The sequence below is a fragment of the Besnoitia besnoiti genome, chromosome III (assembly GCF_002563875.1).
Source record: "Besnoitia besnoiti strain Bb-Ger1 chromosome III, whole genome shotgun sequence".
In the NCBI taxonomy this organism is placed as follows: Eukaryota; Apicomplexa; class Conoidasida; order Eucoccidiorida; family Sarcocystidae; genus Besnoitia; species Besnoitia besnoiti.
In genome coordinates this window covers 356955-377200 of record NC_042358.1, presented here as the reverse complement: position 1 = coordinate 377200, position 20246 = coordinate 356955, and the positions used below count along the sequence as shown (strand labels likewise).

At 56.5% G+C, this 20246-nt stretch overlaps 4 protein-coding genes across 4 annotated transcripts; all 4 read left to right on the top strand.

Moving 5' to 3' along the window:
• Window positions 1-816: 816 nt before the first annotated feature.
• On the top strand, window positions 817-8033 carry BESB_043730 (elongation factor Tu GTP binding domain-containing protein; the record flags this gene model as incomplete). Its single annotated transcript, XM_029362824.1, has 11 exons — window positions 817-871; window positions 1177-2139; window positions 2955-3803; window positions 4343-4398; window positions 4706-4812; window positions 5345-5456; window positions 5842-5925; window positions 6350-6430; window positions 6890-7010; window positions 7313-7415; window positions 7937-8033. 11 exons carry the CDS (start codon window positions 817-819, stop codon window positions 8031-8033), a joined length of 2628 nt encoding a protein of 875 aa, XP_029220190.1.
• A 5456-nt stretch (window positions 8034-13489) lies between these two features.
• Window positions 13490-14638, top strand: BESB_043720 (SAG-related sequence; the record flags this gene model as incomplete). The annotated part of the gene is made up of 1 exon (XM_029362823.1): window positions 13490-14638. The coding sequence occupies one exon, from the start codon at window positions 13490-13492 to the stop codon at window positions 14636-14638; it is 1149 nt and encodes a 382-aa protein (XP_029220189.1).
• Window positions 14639-16100: 1462 nt separating this feature from the next.
• BESB_043710 (SAG-related sequence) lies at window positions 16101-17243 on the top strand (the record flags this gene model as incomplete). Its single annotated transcript, XM_029362822.1, has 1 exon — window positions 16101-17243. The coding sequence occupies one exon, from the start codon at window positions 16101-16103 to the stop codon at window positions 17241-17243; it is 1143 nt and encodes a 380-aa protein (XP_029220188.1).
• Window positions 17244-18709: 1466 nt separating this feature from the next.
• On the top strand, window positions 18710-19840 carry BESB_043700 (SAG-related sequence SRS16E; the record flags this gene model as incomplete). Its single annotated transcript, XM_029362821.1, has 1 exon — window positions 18710-19840. One exon carries the CDS (start codon window positions 18710-18712, stop codon window positions 19838-19840), a length of 1131 nt encoding a protein of 376 aa, XP_029220187.1.
• Between the last annotated feature and the right edge of the window lie 406 nt (window positions 19841-20246).

The following is a 20246-nucleotide window of genomic DNA, read 5'->3' as shown; positions in this document are numbered from 1 at the left end:
GTGCCTGAGTCCCGATACGGTTCCCAATAGTCTTGGATACCTGCCCTTGACATTTTAAAGCGCCCTTACCTGGCAGCACGTGTGCGCTGAGAATTGCGGACAGACGTGCACACATCACTGCGTGAGCCATTTGCAGCTGCAGTCGTGGTATCGAAGGAGACGAGTAAGTCGCCGCACACCAGCGTTCTAGAGATTTCTGAAGGTGGCAGTGAAACAGCCAGCGCGCCGCGCACCAATACGGGCTGCTGCCTCTGCCGTGTGCCTTTACCGTTGTATATCTGGAGGGGAGAGGACATCTCCCCTTTGTGGGTCTGTATTATCATGAGGACTGACAGGGGGGATGAAACCAACAACCATTCCACCAAGAGAAGCGATTTTCTGCCTCCACACTTTTTTTCCCAGCTCAGGCCCCCCGCTGGCGCCAAATAATTTGGGCAGCCTTGTGGCTAGCTCTGTGCGCGGGCGCGTACAGGAGGGTTGTTTCCTTCCCTTTGCACCTGTCGCTTTTTTGCTTTTCTCTCGGGCCTAAGACGATTCAAGCTTCTCTGGAAATACCCCCTGAGGTCCGACAAGCCGAAGAAAAAGTCTCGGAGGGAGACTGGATAGGCGCAGATACACCGCAGAGTTTCCGCGGTGGAGCGGAGGGCGAGGCGGGCGGTACCGACTCTTCTCCCCCTTTCCGCGTAGGAGTGAGCCAGCCACGCTCACTCTTGTTGGAAGCCTCTCAGCTCCGTTCCCAGGTGAATTTTCTCTGAGTGTAGCTTGCGTGCGAGCTGTTCCGCCGCCCGGTTTTTTCGCTTTCTTTCGCTTTTGAGAATGGTCGCTGACGGGCTCGGGGGTGGCGGGCCGTGTCTCCTGTACGACTCTTCACGTGAGGTCACCAGGAGGAGACGCGCACGGACTTTGACTTGCTTTGCAGATTTTCTGCATTTGTCGCGTTGCCTGGAATTTCCACTTCACACGTTGTTTGCAAGGCTCCTGATCCGTCCTGAGCGTCCACTGAGCCGCCAGCTTAGTTCTCCTGTGCGCTTCCCTCAAGTCCTGCGAGCGTCCTCCCGCCTCTCTGGCTTCCAGGCCCCTGGACGCTGACTGCCTGCCTCCCTGCAAACCGCCCAAACGGGCTACCCTTTTCTGTGACACGGACAGACTCGGTCTCTTTCTTGTGCGCCTTCGCAGTTGAACCGAGGGTGTCGCCTGCGGTCCGTACTACCCCGCCAAGCTTGACCGTCACTCCGATACCCGCCTCCGCCATGGAGACACGGCCGCATGCCGCTTCCCCTCCCTGTTCGCGGCCCTCCGCTTCAGCTTGTCTCTCCGCAAGGACAAACTCATCCTGCCGCGCCGGTCCGCCGCCGCCTGCCTGGTCTCGCCAGCAACAACGGGACGACGAACCGGTCGCTGCGCGTCATCCTGCGCCGCTTCTTCTGCCGTCTTCCACTTCGTCTGACTTTTCTCGCTCTGGTCTCTCTTCGCCACCATCCCGCCCCAGTAGCGACCCGCGTCCCCCCGGCACCGCACCAGAAGACTGTACCCTGCCCCCGGCCCTCGCTGGGACTCTGGACCCTGCGGCGTGCGCCCCTCCCGGTGCGGTCCCAGGGCAGAAAGGAGCGGGCGCCCGCGGCGTCTGCGCGGCCAAAAGCGGGGCGGCAGGTCCCGGCGCGTTGCACGCCGCATCTGCCTCTTCAGCGCCCGTTCGCGCCGGCGGAGGCAAAGCCGGGAGGGGACGAGGGCGCGGCGGGAAGAAGAAGCCCTGCTACGCGCCGTCGTCCTCCCTCTCGTCGTCGCCGTCGTTCGCTTCCTCTTCTTCTTCTTTGACTCTCTCTGCTCAGTCGCTCTCTTCGCTCAGTCAAATTGCCGTCTCGTCGCGCGCCTCGCGCGTTCTAGATGCATCGGAGCAGGGCCTCGAGGACGGCGCGAAGGAGAGGAGAGACGGTGAGGAGGGACAGGCGGGGGCGACGAAGGCACCCAGTCAGCCTCACAGTGCGGTTCCCGCTTGCCAGGATGTGAAAATCGCAGTGGTGGGAAATGTCGACAGCGGAAAGACGACGCTGGTCGGCGTCCTGGCGAGTCACTGCCTCGACGACGGCAGGGGGCTCGTGCGGTCGCGGGTCTTCAACTTCCCCCACGAGGCGTCCTCAGGTAAGCTGAACGCAAACCGCGAAGAACGCAGGGCGAGGGAGGGAGTGCGGTGAAAAGGAGACGTGGAGGCAAGACAAAGAAGCAGGAACCGAGGGACGTCTGGAAAGGAAAACAGGGTGAAGCAGGAGAGAGGGGGGCTTCCGGCGAAGGAAACCGGCTACTCGACCAAACGGAGAAAAGACACAAACGAAGCGAAGAGGGAGGGAGAAAATCAAAGCAGTTGAGGCAGGGAGGGAAAGCAGGAAGGCGGGATGGAGACACACACCTCAAAGTAGACACGAAACCCCTTGGTACCGTCTCACAGGAGGCGTGCGTGTCGCCCGCTCCTGTTGGAGGACTCCTACATTCGTTTCGTACTCTCTCTTGGTGCAGCACTAGCTACTATTTGTGGCTTCACCTTCTGCAGCAGAAATATTTCTGGAGTTTTCGCTCGTTTTAACAGCGAGAGAAATCCACGACTCATGTGCGAGTCTGACCCGTAGCATCGTACTTGGAGTGATCATCTGTCAGACGGGACTGCACCCACCGATGAGCCCTTCGTGGCACGCCGTCGAGCGCCGCATGAAAGGGCGTCTATCAGAGGACGCCGAAGGCGCGAGGGAGGCTTCTAGGCTCAGCCGAGGCGCAGGTTCGGGCCGCTGCCAAGCTCCTCGGGACGTGAGCCCTTTCCGTGCGACCATCTGGCGCCGCCGCTCCACAGTCCGCCCCCCTCACACGTCCGTTTTGATCGTGTCTCCGCAGTGTGCCTCACCTGTGCCTTACGCCTTGTGATGTTGCTCGACTCGCACGCGCTTCGGTTTGGCTGCCTGCGGCAGGTCGGACCTCTTCCATTTCGACGGAGATCCTGGGATTCACCCATGACGGCCGCCAAGTGATCCCCTGCACGACTGCGCCTAGGCCCCTGAGCGGCTCGCCCCAGCTGTCGGCTTTGCGCCTCGGCACTCCACTGACTCCCGCTCGTCCGCCCTCGGCGCCTGGTGCGCTGCACGGTTCAGGCGCCTCTCGGCCCCTCTCAGCAGGGGATTCGGGCTCGGCGCCTTCGTCGCTCGGCAGCCACTCCCGCGAGCCCGAGGGGAGACAGGCGGCGGGGGGCAGTGTCGCCGCCGACAGCGGCGAGCAGAATGCCGAGGCGTCTCACGCGGCTGCCTCTGAACCTGCAACGGCAGGTGTGGCGCCCGAACGGGCGGGCCCAGGGGACCCTCCCGGGGCCTGCGGGGAGCCCGCGCGGCCTGCCATGGGCGCTCGTGGAAGGCGAGACAAGCAGCTGGAGCAGAAGGCCTCCGACGTGGCGGCGCCGAGCTCCACGTCGGCGCCTTCGTCGGTCGCTTTGACGGGAGCGCCCCGGAACACGGCGTGGCGGTCAGTAGTGGAGGCGGCGTCTAAGGTGGTGACTTTCATGGATCTCTGCGGACACGAGAGATATTTGAAGACGACGGTCTTCGGCTTGGTGGCCTCCTTCCCTGACTACGCCATGGTCGTCGTCGCGGGCAACCACGGAGTCCAGCGGATGACGAAGGAGCATCTGGGGATCGCCCTCGCGCTGCGTCTGCCCTTCTTTGTCGTCGTCACGAAACTCGACGGGACGCCGGAGCTGGTCTTCAAGCGGACGCTCGAGCAAGTCTGCAAAATCCTCAAACACCAAGTCGTCCACAAAATCCCCATCAGTAAGCGGTCCACGCGGGCTCACGCCGTCGCATGCAGCACCCTTCCGCCGCCTGCCCTTCGCAACGTCTGAGGCCTCTTTCTTTGTGGCGCCTCGCTGCCGCGACAATTTGAGGAAACGCAGACGCAGGGAAACGCACCGCCAGACGGCACACAGGGGACAATGCTGAAACACGTGCGGCGAGGAAGAAACGCTTGCGCGCCGCCGAGGACCCTCAGAGAAATGCTGGGAGCCCAGGCAGCTCGGTGCCGGACTGGCGAGTGCCGTGTGGTTTGTGTGCGACTCGACGGCCCAAAGACAGCCCCTCCAGCCGATGATGATGCCGACGCTCGGGACCTCTGGCACTGGCAGCTATGGATCGCCGCGCCGGCCGGTTCGCGAATACAGGTTCACCCCTGTCGGTGATGCGTTTTAGTCTCTTCGCCTCTCTAGCGACTGTTTCACCCAGCCGTTTCGAAACTGTCTTTCAAGTGGACTTCCGCGCTGCCGCATTTCCGCCTGAGCAGGTGTGAGGAGATGTGTTTGCGCCTGTGTCTGCAGTAGTGAAGAAAGAGGAAGCAGTCGAGGCTGTGGCGCATTCTGTGGCCTCTGGACGAGTAAGTCCAGACCGTGCGGGTCTGATGATGCGCCCTTTTTGGGATACTGCCTCAGGCTGTCGTTCGCGTCGCTCCCACCACGCACCTCTCCGCGGCTCACCGCCCCGCCTCTTGATGCATTGTCGCGGCAGTGCGTGCCTGTATTCGCACCAAGTTCACCAGGGCCGGCCTGTATCCCGGCTGGCATGGTTTGCGTCGTCGCCTCCTGCTGCGGTGTCAAGTTGTCTCGCTCTCGACTCCGTGGCTCGTTCTTCTTCCGTGTCAAGACTCTGAAACGCTCCCTGTGGGTGATGCGGTCGGTCTGCAGGTCTGCCCCGTGTTCTGCGTCTCCAGCGTCACGGGCGAGGGCTTGGATCTCCTTCGCAGCTTCCTCGGAAGGCTGCCGAACCGCGTGGACCTCTGTGGCCTCTACGGGTGAGAGCTAAGCCAAGGTGGGAGGAGGAGGATGCGGCTACTCCGCATTGGGACCTGCTCGGCACTGCGCGTGTGAGGCGTCATTCTGTGAAGCTTGCCGCCCATCTCTCCAGCTCACGCGCCTCGTGTCTTTTCCTGTTGACTGCTGTGCCGGCTCTTTTCTTCGCTGTGTCTCACCACCTCCAATGGTATTACCTTCAGCTCGTGCTGCCTGTAGGAAGTTTCTGTTCTCTGCGTTGCCGCATTCGTTCTCCGCCGGCTCCCGGGTTACGGCTGCATGGGGCGTCGTGATTGTGTCTGTATCCGGGCGCACTGAACCTGCTGCCTTGGTCGCCGGCGATTTCGCTCTTGACGGATGGAAACATTGCGGCTTCACCGTTCTACTCACGTGCACTTTCGCCTGATATCTCGGTTCACGTGTGCTGCAAAAGCCCAGTTTACAGTTCTATCCTGCGGTCTCCATATATCTGTTTCCGTCTCTCTGAAATAGGTTAAATGTGTGCTATATTTCCATCGCTGCATCTCTATTCAGAGAGTTCGAGGACCCCTGCGAGTACGTCATCGACGGAGTCTACTCGGTCACCGGAGTCGGTCTGGTCGTCTCAGGCACTGTGCGCAGCGGCACCGTCACTCAAAATCAACACGTAAGGTTTCTGGGATTTGCTTCGTAGCAGGCATGTGTAAACTGGCGAACACGAACCTTCCGTCCCTCTAGTCTTTCTGGGAGCAGCTTTGTTCTCAAGTTGTTCCAGTCGTTTCTGTCGTAAGTCCCGGCTATCTCGCCACGTCCCGCTGCGCGTCTCTCTCTGTCGGCTTGACCGTATGGAGAGCGCCAACTTCCATCTCTAGGCTGGTAACGCGCGTTCACCTGTGCTGTTCCTTTCAGTTTTTGTTATGCATTGCTTCAAGGGACTACCCCTGCTGCCGATGGGGCGGCGTCTGCCGGTTTCGTGCACAGACTGGCGAGGGTTCAAGACCCGACGTGGTGCCGATTTCTCTGTTCATCTCCGCTGACGCTTGTGCTTGCAGCTCTGCCTGGGGCCGGATAAGACAGGCGCATTTCGCAACGTCGTCGTTCGTTCCATCCACTACAAGCGCACGCCAGTCACTTGCGTGAGTCACGCGCGCTTTGTCTCAGCACGTTGCAGAGATATGTGCCGTCGTGACTGTGTTCGTTCCTGAGAACTAGCTTGCCGTTTGCAGGTCTGGCTCTTTAGACTGTAGACCGAGAATGGAACAACCCCGACATTTCATTAGCGATGGTGCGGCGGCAGGGACAGCGGGATTTGCTGTCGAAACTGCTTGAGGGTCACCATCTCCCGCTGCGTTTTCACACATGCCCATGAAATTGTGTTTTTCATCTCTTGTCCGTGAACTCGCCTGTCGGGTTCGCTCATCCCCCGGCCTGTCAAGGGATGACCCCGAGGATACCGGTAGACTATCCTTTATGCGAACCCGGCGTGAATCGCTTTTTCCTGATTCTCGCTTCTGCGTTACCTTCTTTCCCGCTTCTTCGCGCCTGCGAGTGTGCCTTCAGGCTGCGAGAGGGCAGGCGGTTTCGATGTGCATCCGAGCGACGAGCAAGAAGGAGCAGCTGAAGCGGGCTGCCTTCCGCAAGGTCGGTTCTCAGTCCACTTTTGTGTGCCCGTCTGGTCTGTGTATTCTCCGCTTGGCCGGCCTGACCCCTCTCTGTGTTGGTGCCTCTCGTGGCGGCTGCGTTCTAGACCCTGGCGTGTTTCGTCTGTGCTTTCTCGTGTGGGGAGTCCGGTCTTCTCACATCTCTCTTTCTTCCATCCGCTTCGCTGCGAGGTGTACAGAGTCCGGGTGCTTGCTCATTCGGTTGCGGCGGTTCCCTGCGAGCCTGCTTTACCCTTGCTAACTCGTCTCGCCGCTGCCCGCTGGCCTCGGGAGTTTTGTTTCACTCTCACGTAACTGCGAAGTGGTGTCGCTTCCTTCTTGCGAAAGAGAAAAAAAGACGCGTGCGCTCTTGTGAGGCGTGAGTCGGTACGCTTCCTGTTGTCGGGGGCGCTTTCTCTGTACTTACCTCGCTCCTTTTTTTCTCATTCCCTTTTTTCAGGGCATGGTGCTGCTCGAGCCCTCGCTGCCGCTTCGGGCGTGCTGGGAGTTTCTCGCCTCCGTGGTTCTTCTGCACCACAACACGACAATTCAGCGGGGCTACCAATGCGTCATTCATATCGGTAAGCTGCCGACGCAGAAGGCGTCGGCAGGCGAGCCAGCTCCTCCTGCGCAGAATGAAACACGAGAGGGGCAACCGTAAGGGGGCGACGCGGCAAACAGGCTAGGTCGACGCAACACGCGAACGTGCTAGGGATGGAGAGCGACGGCAAGGGGAAGAGGGGAACTTCATGAGAGCGCAAGGAAGGAATGAGAAGAAAAAGACAAAGTATGTAAGGTACCGGGTGCGGAAAGATTGTCGTGTGAGTATCACCGCCGAGTGCTTAGACGTGTTGCCAAACGAGATGTCTTCATTTGACTTCAGGGAATGTAAGGCAAGCAGCACGCGTGTTGGAGATTTTCGCGGAAGACGGCACGCAAAAGAAGGATGTCCTCCGCACGGGAGATAAAGGATTTATGAAATTCAGGTCAGTTGCCGGAAGTAAAGCGAAAAGCTACCGCCAGCCGCCCTTTCTGTCGTCGTGTTTTCGTGTTGTCTGTGCTACCCTCTGACCATGCCTCTGTGTTTTAGCAATCGATGATTTACCACTTGTATCCGTCATCTTGCTCACGGCGCCTCAGATACAATCTCGTACCTCAAGACTGCAATCCACCCAATCACTCTGGCCTCATACCTTCGGTGTTCACTTCTACTATGGGTTTTTAGCGGACTTTGTTTCTTCCTCTCTTTAGTCACTGATCCCATTTTCGGTAACAGCTGCTCTGTACCGCGATAGACAGTGCCGGGTAACGTACGCACAGCAACTAGGAGCTGCACAACAGTTTTGAAACCACACTATGAGGCGCAAGTTTACACTCACAGAAGCTGGAGTTCTATGAAGTCGCGGTGGAGCACCTTTGGCAGGCAATCTTGCTTTTGCGGCTTCAGTTGCTGTCTCTCTATCCCTGACGTCGGCTTGGCTTTCGTTCAACAACCGCGCCTGTGCAGATTCGTCCAGTACGCTGAGTATCTGACAGAGCGAACGCCGCTTCTGTTTCGCGAGGGGCGGACCAGAGGCTTGGGCACGGTTTGCGAAGTTTGTTGAACAAGCAAGGAAAGAGCGAAAACAAGATGGCATGACGAGAAGGAAAGACGACCCAAGATGGAGCGCCGCCGGACGGAAAGCCTCTGAAAAGGAGCACGTGCGTAGAAGAAGAGAGCGAGACAGAACAGAGTTACACAGGGGAAAACGGGGCTGCGAGGAGAGGGGAATTGTGGAGAGGGGGAATACCACATTGAAGCTTACGTAGAAGCCGAAGCAAGAAGCTTCAGTTTTTCATACGAAACATGAGAGTGCAGAGACCTGCAGACATGCCGGGGAACCGTACGAAAATGAGGGGTGGAACGGGGGCGGAAGTACACGAAAGGAAGAGGACACCCGAATCCGATCAATAGATAGGATTAACAGTGCACATCTCAAGGAAACAAGTGGAGGAGGAGAAGGGAGAACTACAAGAGGGAAAAGAACGCGGAAGAGACGCACAGAGGACAGACGGGGTTTAGCTGCGGGTCAAGGATGCTGTGAAAGTCAACTACTTCCGTACATGACCTTCACGCACATGAACAGGGCTGCGTAACAGGAAATTTAGAGAAACAGAGGTCCCGCGGAAGCTTATCGACACAGTGTTGTAAAGCGTATGATCCCGGGCATTCGAGAGGATATTGCGTTCTCGCAGAAGTTATTTGGGATTGGACGCCCTAGAAGTGGCTCGGTACAGAAACATCTCATTCATATTTGTCTCAGAATACTCAAGTCTATTCACCGTTTTCTTATGCTTTACCATGTGCTGTACCGATGCTGCGACTAGCGCTTTCGGGATGAGGAGCGGGCAACCCTCTCGCAACTTGTTCCTGGTGACTGTACAGATCGCCTATTTTCTAGCACCATTAGGTTCCGTGTTGTAGACTCGAAGTATTTGCTCTGAATTTGGCACCTTCGTCTCTCCGTAGACACGGCAATCGAGCTGCAGGATCTCTGCTCGTTGTGGTAAGGTAATGCCATTGAATCTCCACGCCTGAGCAAAGTTGAGTCTTGCATTCTCTCATCTCAGTTATGCGGCAGGGGCGGGTGGAGGCGCTGGCACCGTTTGCCAGGACTTTCTACTTGTCGCTCCTGCACAATCTCGTACGGAGAGAAGACTGAGCGCGCTACAGATCCCCATAGGTTGTCAGTCTTTCAGTACACTGTCTGTTTGTTCCAAATGGAGCCACTGACACTAAAGTGGAGAGAGTCGTATCTGACCCCATAGGACTGATTGTGTTTGGGAGAGTCTAAACCGCTCTCGAAGAGTGGACTGCTAAGCTAGCAGCCCTGAAGAGGCACCGGTGAAGGAGACAGCCTCTTTGTGATTGGTTGCTTATTCCGAAGCCGCTGTGTGAGACGCCTGTGAACGTGAATAGGGTTCCTGCCCCCCTGAGGCGACGGAGACGCATGAGGACGGGAATACATTCTATTACACCGGCTGTTTACTACGAAGAGCCCGCCGAGGGAGGGGAGCAACACACGAGCACATGTAGCAGAGAAGTCTGTCGGCCTAATCCAGAGCTTGACAGCTCCGCTACCGACATTATGGCTGCCAGCGTGATAAATACATTATTTCCCTCGTGATTATGTCTAATGTACTTACGCCCGCCCGCCCGCACCATCCCCCGTTCGCTCCCCCCTTACCGCGGCTCCCTCCCGGTGCTGCTCTGTAGCGAGTGAACAGCAGGAGCAAAACCGGGCGGAAAATTGCATTAGTGGCACATCCGGTGCGTTCCTCAATCAAGCGAGATCCGGCAAAGACTGCGCCGATTGTCCTCCGTACAGGCAGCGGGTTTCTGGATAATCGCGCATCGTCTCGTTCCAGAGAGCGGCCAACTTCGGCCGCATGCGCGAGGGGGAGCGCCGCGTTCGGCGATGAGTTACCTCTTGGGTCCGTGGTGTGCGCTCCTGTAAATCAACGAGCCGTGCTCGAAAAAAGCGTCGTCAGCAGCGTAGCAAACTCATTTTTTCTCCCTGAAGAAGTTACTGCTCTACTCACCCTGACCCGCCAACTCTGTCGGGGATATACATGATTTGCCTTGCAAGGGCGGCCCTGCACGACGGCACGAACAGGTAAGATGCGGAACTGGATCGGTGCCTTCAAGCGGAGATCTCGAAAGTTAATGGCCCTTTGTGGCGGCTGTGCTCTTCTTTTTGTAGTGGTGCGCATGCACTGTCGGAGGAGCTCTGAGCCGGCGACTAGCCTCTCAAAACACAGCAATTCCAGACGTGTCGAACGACGTGGCCACTTGTGAACTGAGGTCACAATCGAAGACAAACGAACAGCAGCCTGTCGTCACTACCCTTACCGACGAGACATTCAAGGCTACCTTGAACTGCAACGGCAGTGGTAACACTGTCCTACCGAAAAAGGATGGGAACGTATGTGTGACCTCTCCCGATGCTTCTCTAAATGCTTGTGTGACTGCGGACAAAACTCATTCAAGCACGTGACTCTGACAGCTCTCCTGGGGACCGACATCGCAGCCACACAGAAACCTCCCCAGGCTGACTCCAACGGCCAGAAATGGGCCTTGGAGCGAGAGAAGTCACAGCTTCCTCGCTCTGATACATCGTTCTTTGTCGGATGTGAAGCTTCCGCTGACGTAACAGAATCTAATGCAAAGTGGAAAGGGAAACCATCAACATGCAAGGTGTTTGTGACTACTAAGGCAGCGGGCTAGTCTATTTCTGAGATATCGGCAATTCCGACGGCTGCCGGTGTGTCTGGTGCTGCTGTGGTGTTGGGACGTCTTGCAAGTTCGCTGTAGTGGTGGCCGCGGCCACCATGCGTTGTTTGCTTCGACAGCGGGTTTGCGATTCCAGGCTATTGATTGCTCTTACAATGATGCGTCGCTGCTGTGGAATGGTATCGGATAGGGGCGTCGCCAGGTTGTTACCTCCATTGTCCTTTATGAAATCCACGGGGATCTTATTCTGTGTTTCATTGAATCTGCATGCGAGACCGCTCAGGGATCGAAGCGCCTGAAGGAAAACTGCAGCTTCGTCCTTTGGCCTTCCGACGACCACTACAAATGACCCATGGTCATCGTGGTAGTTTATCTTTCTCGCGGGACAATGCGCTGTATTCGGCCGCTCACGTTCTGTCGGCTGCAGACAGAAAAGACAAACATAGAGCAGGCAACTTGCCGGGACGCCTTTCACCTCGCAGTTGCAGTTGAGAGGCAGCCTCGTCGATGTCTGTCACTGTTTCACACCCTCGTGATGCGTTATGCAAAGTTGTGCGACTGGGAGCTGTCCGACGACTCACGCTGCACATCGTCCTACAGCTACAGGCTTGCAGACCATTCGATGAGCCTGCAAAGACGCGTGTTCCCATGTAAACGAAGATATCTACATATTAACCAACCACTGAGTGTTGTGCGCGTTTTCTGTGCTCCACAAATGATTCCTTCCGATCGCCGACGTCAGAGCAGCACTAAAACAACGGTCGGACATTGTGTGAGTTTGGCGGCTTCGGTCGTGGGCGTCACCCCACCTCGGTCAGATGTTCGTGTTCATCACGACGGCTTTTTAGACCCGTAACAGTCCGTACTCTCGCGCCTGCCGCGGTCCCAAGCACGCTCGTGGCGAGCGAGCCACTCGGGCATCACCGAGGTACCCGCGACTTGCTCGGTACGTCAAATATCCGCAACATTCATAACAACCGCAGATGCCTTTCAATTTTTCTACTAGGCTGCTCTCTTACAGGCATGCACGGATACTCGCTGGTCTTGCCGCCTTGCCGGGCGCCGGCAGGCCCTCGCGGACCTCTCGCTCGAGCCAGTTTTGTCTCTTACCATGGCGAATGTACCGATGGAACATAGTGAGACATGGAGGTGCCATCTCAGTGGTACTGTAGGCTTCATACGCCCCCCCCTTTCTGGCGGGGCTCCGCCACAGCGAGGACCTGGCCGGAGGTCTCTGCCGGCTCGTGCGGGCGCTCGAAGATTGGTTTTTGCGCTGCCAGATGTGCACGGTTTGCTGGGGACAGGGCCGTACCGCGATAGCGCACCATGTTCGTGTGCATAGTAGAAACGCCGGTACTGCACGCGTGTACCGATTCCGCTGAGAAGAAGGCAGGCGCATTTGTAGTTGAGATTGTGAGACAACGCGGACTGGCGTGTATCACGAGAACCTGTCGACCCTCCCGTGGCTGACGGCCCTGGGCGGTGCGGACATGCTAGTGTCGACCTCGCACCCCCGGCAACGGCTCCCCGTGTGCATACATGTGTCTTACATTCCATTCCTCCGTTAGAGAGGACCCGGGACAGGGAGCGACCAAGCCATCACAAGCGGCGCGAGGGAATCTTTTTGGAAGAAGGATCCCATACAGTCAGCCCTCTGTCTTCAGTCGGCAGCTGCGTCTCCATTCTTCGGACAGCGCACTCCTTCAAGCACGCGAGTAATTCGGGCTTGCAGTGTGTGTCCCCTCGCGTTACACTTCTCCCTCGAGACCGTACTGGTTTCTTTCAGATGACAAACAAGCTGGGGGAGCGCTAACTGGGTGAGCTGCACCTTACCCCCCGAGTTCAAGCGTTACAACTCCAGTGGTGTGGCCCTGCGCCTCAACACGGCCGTTCAAGCCTCCGCACATAATCTAGTTTTACGTGTGATGGGGTTGCATATGAAACTGCACTTTGCGCGTGGGCAGGTGGATTGCCTCGGCAACGTCAAACAAACGGCCTCCCACAATGGCAACAAAAGGAGTCACGGAAAAGCAGCACAGAGTGGTGGGAGTGAAGCGCAACGCCTAGAAAACTGCAACGGGGCAACAGCCGCCGTGTGCGGTCTCCGATAGTCTCAACTTAGATGCACAGATGGACATAATTAATCCTTGTACGGTTTGTACCTACTTGACTCCTCAGTTTAAGTTAAGGAGTCATGGCTTTTTGGAGGTCATAAAGGGACAAGTGCCAGTCGGCCGGCTCATATGGCTGCCGGTCCTAAGTTGAAACATCCTCAAAATCTCTCGCGTCGCTGTTTGAGACATTCAGGCGTGTTGGTGCGCACTGAAGAACTCTGGACGACTGTGGCGGGGGCTCCGCAACCCTGGCTCAGACGAAATTACTTCTGGCACCATCCGCGCAACAGCACAGTGCGGGGTGGAAGGCCGGCTACATGACTACGACCGAGGAAATCTGCATCACTGACGACTAACCAATTAGCGGATGCCCGCTGGCTTCGAAACGTGTGCCCGAGGAAGCACTGAGGTCAGCAGCCATGGCAGCCATGGAGCGCTGCGACTTCCTTAGACCCCGGACGCGAGGGGGAAGCGCCGCTTGCTCGACGGGTGAAACAATGCTCACGCGCCCCTGGCACGCGATTCGCAACTGCGAATGCCGCACCAGGAGAGATGTTCGTCCAGCGCGTTCGACTCGCATATCCATGAATCCCACACACAAGCCAGTATTTACACCAGTACGGCGAGTCGGTCGAGGATTTTTATTTTGACGCGAATCAACATTCCCTACAAAATGGCAAGGAAAGTTGCGACGCCGAGGGGCAGCCGGTGCTTCAAGTCCAGAACCCGAAAGTTGATAGTCGCGTGCCTCGGCGGCATCTTACTGTTTTCTAGTGAGCAAGGCGCTGCTGCCGATCATCCACAGATCGTGAAGGCCAAGTCCGGGGGGAACACAAAGCTTCCAGTCGTGCAGAAAGGTGTTGCAACATGCGACTTGGAGCTGGCGGAAAGTCCGATTGGGGTGGACGCGCAACACGCGGTCGTGACACTTTCAGAGAGCCAGCTGACAGTCGCTTTGCAGTGCAAAGGCAACGGAAACAATGTGGTACCACAAACGGATGGCACCGTTTGTACTGGCACGAACGATACACCAGTGAAAACATGCGCAGCTGAAAGGAACCGGAATGTAACGCAGGTGGGTCTGAAGGATCTCCTCGGAGCCAGCACGGATATAAAAGCGGCGAAGAGACGTCTCCAAACTACCCCCAACGTCGAGGAGTGGAGCTTGATCCTAGAAAAATCACAACTTCCCCGCACTGATGAGTCCTTCTTTGTCGGATGTAAGTCTCCCGCTGACGAGAATTCCGACTCTAAGTGCAAACTGGATGTAACTGTGAAAGCAAGAGTCTCTTCTGTTGAAGGCAACGTCGTTACGTGTGCGTACGGTGCGGCAAGCAACGGCGAAGAACCCTTGACTGTGGACATGACCCAAGAGAACAACAAACTGACAATCGATTGTGGCGACGAAGGCTCCCTCAAGCCTGCAGGTTTCAATAATTTCTGCACGTCTGACGACAAGGACCTGGAGACTTGCTCGAAACAGTTCGTTGAGATGTTCCCGAACTTTCAGAAGAGCTGGTGGCAGACGACCGACGCTGAGGGGAGTCCGGCAACTCTTACCATTCCTCCGAGTGACTTCCCTTCCGAAGAAAAACAGTTCCTGTTAGGTTGCGCGCCGACGAAGAAAGTGCCACAAGGGGCAGGCGGGAGAGCTGCTGATGGGCAACCCGTGTCAGGCGCTGGGAACCCGTCCACATGCAAGGTGTTGGTGACTGTGAAGGCAGCCAGCTCATCAGCATCTGCGATGTCCGCACTGCCGATGGCAGCCGGAGTGTCCGGAGCTGCCGCTGTGGTGACAGGTCTTCTTGCGCGTGCCTTCTAGTCGCGCTCGCGGCGTCTTCGCATTTGTTAGTTTCGATAGTGTGTGTGTTGTGTGCTAATCCAGGTCACTGAAGGCATCTTTAATTGTGTGTCACCTATGTCATTTGGAACTGAGCTCAGTCGTAGTTGCGCTGTTGAGCCTTCTGTCATTCATGTTCCTCTCAGAACATCCAAGGCTATCCAGCGTTTTCTTATGCTTCACATATGTCGTCTTCCGATGCTGCGACTAGCGCGTTTGGGATGCGGAGCAGGTTCGCCCTCCCGCAACTTGTTCATGGTGATTCAACACTCCACTCGCTCATCAGCAGACAGGGCAGTTGAGCTGGGTGACCGCTGCTCGGTGTGAAAAAGGGGAGCGTCATTCCAACCCGCGCATAAGACGAGCCAATCCAAGCACTATCTCCTCGCTCTGCTGGGAAGTAAGCATCTAAGGTATGTAAATGATCGTCTCAACGTAAATGACCGGCAGAATGAAGCCTTGTACATTTTGAATCTACGTGACTCAGTCATGTGGCAGGCGAATGACGGCACCGGCACCTTGAACATGACGTTCCAGTCGTCGCTCAGGCCAGATCGCTTGCAGAGGGAAGACACTGATAGCGTTGGCAGATCCGGCTAGACTCGCACGCTTTCGTTGCTGTTCGTTCCAAATGGAGCCACCGGGGGAACTGTAATGAACGTCTCGAGCGTTCCTGTCCCCATGAGGCAATACATAGTCGTGGGACCGGGAACTATAGCGCGCAGCGCTGTCTAGTTGGAAACGCGTACGGACCGGCAAACACCGAGCAGCATGTGTGGTACAGAGGTCTGGAAAAAGAGAGGAATGGAACGCCGCAGCAAAAGGTGCTTGCGCGAGCATGGGCCTGCCACACACCGCCGGGGTGATATATCGCAGTGATTGGCCTAATCGTACCTCAACAGTCCCGCCGCAGCTGCTACCTAGCTGCCAGCGTAACAAAGAAACCAGTACGCATAATCCTGCCTGTGCCCAAGTACTATATATATGGGTCAGCCGACCCGGACAAGAATTCCCCCCCCCCCACCCCCCCCCTTCCCGTCCCCGGCGGCCTCATGCTTCTCTGTAGCATGCCAGCAGTATTTGTGCAAAACCGGGCGGAAAGTTGCGTTAGCGACACAAGCGGAGAGTTCGTCAACTAAGCAGAGATCCGGCAAAAGCTGCGCCGGTTGCCATTCGTACAGGTGGCCAGATGCTAGGGAACGTGGGCATTGCCTCGTTCCAGGCGGCGCCGTATTGCCCTGCGGCCTCCAGTGAGGGGGAGCGCCGCACTCAGCGATGAGCCACCTCTTGCCCGTGGCATGCGTTCCTGTAAATCAACGAAAGCTTCCGTTGGCAGCGTAGCATGCTTGTTCTTCCTTCAAAATATTTACTTTTCTACTGACCCCGACCCGCCAACTCTGCCGGGGTTATAGTTATATTGCGTTGCCTGCAAGAACGGTCTTACATGATGGCAAGGAACGATACAACGTGGAGCAGGGTCGGAGGCTTGAAGCCGCGATCCCAGAAGTTACTGGCCATCTGTGGCGGTTGTGCTCTACTCCTTTGTAGTGCACAAGTTGCTTCAAGTACACTGTCGGAGGGAGTTCGGAGCCGGCGACTGGCTGATAAAACCGCAGCACCTCCAACGGTGTTGGACGGCGTCGCCACGTGTCAACTGGGCCCAAAGTCTAAGAAGGATCAACAGGAGACTGCCTCCATTACCCTATCCGGCGAGAAACTCAAGGCTACCTTGAAGTGCAACGGCAGGGGTAGCACTTTCATACCGACAGAGGATGGGAACGTATGTGTTAACTCCGATGCGTCTGTGATTACTTGCGCAAACGAAAAAGTACCATCGAACCAAGTGCTTCTGAAGAACCTCCTCAGGGCCAGCTCAGACATCAAAGTAGCGAAGAACTCTACCGGGGATAACACCAACGGATGGGAGTGGACCTTGGAACTAGAGAAGTCACAGCTTCCTCGCTCTGATACAACCTTCTTTGTCGGATGTAAAGCTTCCGGTGACGTACCAGAATCTACATGCAAACTGGACATACATGTGGAAGCAAGAGAATCCTCTGTTCAAAACGGCGTCGTCTTCTGCTCCTACGGCGCGGCAAGCAACGGCGAAGAACCCTTGACTGTGGACATGACCCAAGAGAACAACAAACTGACAATCGATTGTGGCGACGAAGGCTCCCTCAAGCCTGCAGGTTTCAATAATTTCTGCACGTCTGACGACAAGGACCTGGAGACTTGCTCGAAACAGTTCGTTGAGATGTTCCCGAACTTTCAGAAGAGCTGGTGGCAGACGACCGACGCTGAGGGGAGTCCGGCAACTCTTACCATTCCTCCGAGTGACTTCCCTTCCGAAGAAAAACAGTTCCTGTTAGGTTGCGCGCCGACGAAGAAAGTGCCACAAGGGACAGGCGGGAGAGCTGCTGATGGGCAACCCGTGTCAGGCGCTGGGAACCCGTCCACATGCAAGGTGTTGGTGACTGTGAAGGCAGCCAGCTCATCAGCATCTGCGATGTCCGCACTGCCGATGGCAGCCGGAGTGTCCGGAGCTGCCGCTGTGGTGACAGGTCTTCTTGCGCGTGCCTTCTAGTCAGCGTGCCGGCGTTTACTTTTTTCGGTCTGGGGTCTTTTCCCGAAAGAGAAACATGTAGATAAGTGCATGCCTTTAAGCAAGGCTGTCCACATTTTGAGACGTCATGGAATACGCAACCGACGTTCGGTCTCCCACGTGAGTCCTGCTGTCAGCGACGTTGTACTCAGCGAACATGGTGATCTGCCGAAGTGCTTGAGTTTGGAGCCGTGTGGAGGCCGACTCTCAAGGCATGGGCACACGTGCAGATGCCATCTGTGTTTAGCTGCAAAGAATGGTGAGCTCTGAGAACCACGTAATGCCTGTCACCATGACTGCAACGTGTTGCGAGTTTCGAGGGACAGCCGCAGAAGCATCGAGGGTCTAGCCTCCGCACGAGTATTATATGCATACAAGGCGCGACGAGCGTGATGCCAAAACCGCTCCATATCATTGTTGATGTCGATGCAACGGCATCCAATAGTTCACCGATCACGACAGGCATACAATGATTGGGTACCTGTACGATGCATGCGAGTACACAGGCAGTCCTTTCTGCCTCTATATTTATCCGTTGTCTGAAGCATTAGCCATGAAGTTATGGACGCATATATTTGTGCTCACGACGAATGTTTGCTGCCTATATAATTTTTGTCGTAGAGATCTCTAGTCCTAAACCCTGGATATCTGGGCCTACAGTGGAACGGTTTTTCTGTTGTGCGGCCTGCTCAGGACGAAAGGTACGAATTCGGCCCGTGCATCGAAATGTTTCTCAGTTTTGGGAACAGGCGTTCGGTACATGCTGTTGCCGACAAGGGCGCACACAGTCAGCGAGCAGTCCCGCATCGACTGTTCCCGGCGGTGGCCAGCTCAGCAGTTCCCACAGTATCCTGGAATATTCGGCTCCAGGTTTAGCAGCGACATTCCCCATTGTCATCCATGCATTCGTAATCAGGGACCTTCACCACGAGCCTGAATATTGGTGCGGTGATTCCCCCTAAGGCTAGCTGGTTAGCCGTCGAGTTCCTTCTGCTATTGCCCGCCCATGCTGGGTGTGTTGTCCACGCCCAAACGGCGCACGTACGGACCACACAGAGGCAGTGAGTCCCTTGCTGACACCACTCGCCAACTCCTCGAGTGATGAGAGCGCCTTGGGGGACTTACCTGGACAGCGTTATTGTAGTTTGCAACTATCGGGAGTGGGGTTTGGGGGGAATTTGCTCTGTCGCGTGCCGGAGCCATATTCGGGCGGGCGCAGGCTTGGCAGGGGGGGAGGGGGGGGGGGGGGGGGGGCCGACACGCTGGGCTGCTGCTTTACTCGCATGTCGCCCGACGCCGTTCAGTCACTCGCGTGCAGCGATCGATCGCACCGCAGGGGAACACCATCTTATCTTTCTCTCGAACCCGTGATGAGTTGCGTCTGCATGCGGAACACCTGGGATTCCTAGTGGATGGAGAATCTTGACCAGTCGACGCCACATGAAACCATGGCGGGAAACGGAACAACTCAAATGGGCCGTGGACTCTTCAGAGCCCGCAAGGTGATGGCTGCGTGCCTTGGCGGTGTTTTGCTGTTTTGTAGTGGACACGCTTGTGCGGACGAGACTCCCGGACTTTGGCGTGAAAAACTGGAGGAGAAAATCACTGCGCCGCAGGTGTCTGGCCGCGTTGCCACCTGCACGCTGAACGGCGCAGGTTCCATGAATGCAAGCCCCGAGGCTGAGAACATTGTGATCTCCAAAGGCAATCTTACTGCCACGCTGAACTGCAACGGTGAAGGGAACGCTGCAGTACCGTCGAAAGAGGGACACGTATGCCGCCCAGGCGCTACAACACTACCAAAGTGCGAAACAAACTCCGGACACACAGAGCAGGTTGAACTGGCTAAACTTTTGGGCTCCAGCAGCGTCATAAACGTCAAGATCGACAAGAGGCCCGCCGCCACCGATCAAACGAACGAGAAGTGGACCCTGGAACTTAAAGATTCACAGCTCCCCCTTTCCGATAAGTCCTTCTTCGTGGGGTGCCAGAAACCACAACACGAAGCCGACACCACATGCAAGGTGGAGGTGGTTGTGAAGGCGCGATCTTCTTCCGTCGACAGCAATGCCGTCACCTGTGCCTACGGACCGCAAAGCAACGGCGCAACCCCTTTGACGGTGGAGATGACAGAAGAGACCAACAAACTGGCAGTGGACTGTGGCAATGAGGGATCTTTTGCACCTCTCGGTTACACGCAGTTCTGCTCCCCAGAGAGCCAGGAGTTGAAGACCTGCCAGACGAAGGAGTTCTCCGAGATTTTTCCAACGTTTGCCGACACATGGTGGCAGAAGGCAGACCAAATGAAGACTGTCGCTGAGCTCACGATTCCGAAGACAGACTTCCCTTCTGAGGAGCGCCAGTTCCTGCTGGGTTGCGTTCCGATGGCGGCATCTCAAGAGAATGAGGGAAAAGACACTGTGCGAGAGGCTGCTCGAGGAGCTCTTGCGGGGCTATCGGAATGCAAGGTTTTGGTGACTGTCAAAGCAGCGAGTTCGTCTGCCGCTCCAGCCGATTCTTTACACGTGATTCTCGCAGGACTTGGAGCTGTAGCGTTACTGCTAGTACGCGGATGTTAAGTGTAAGTGTATGAACTGCGCCCGAATACGGCTCCACCAGGCAGAATATGTATTTGCGCGGTCCGATACCCCGACAGGGCGTTCGTTCTCCCTATCAGGTGTTTATCCGCTGGTATCCTGGGACAGGCCCCTCGGCCGCGCTGCAGATCTTCCTCTTCAGACTTTTTTTGAAAGCCTGCCGACGGCTAGACTATCTGGCCACCTCGCGCATACACCCCGTTTGCGCAACAGAAGTTTTAGTAGTATCGTTGGGAAGGACTCTTTCCATAACTATTCGTGACCCGGGTTCATATATCCCACGGGAGTCGTGCCTATGGCATCAGATCTGCACTGTGCGCTCGGTCTCATCAGTGTCGAGAAGAAACTGCTGAAGGTGCTTGCTCCACAAGGAGAGACACCCTGACAT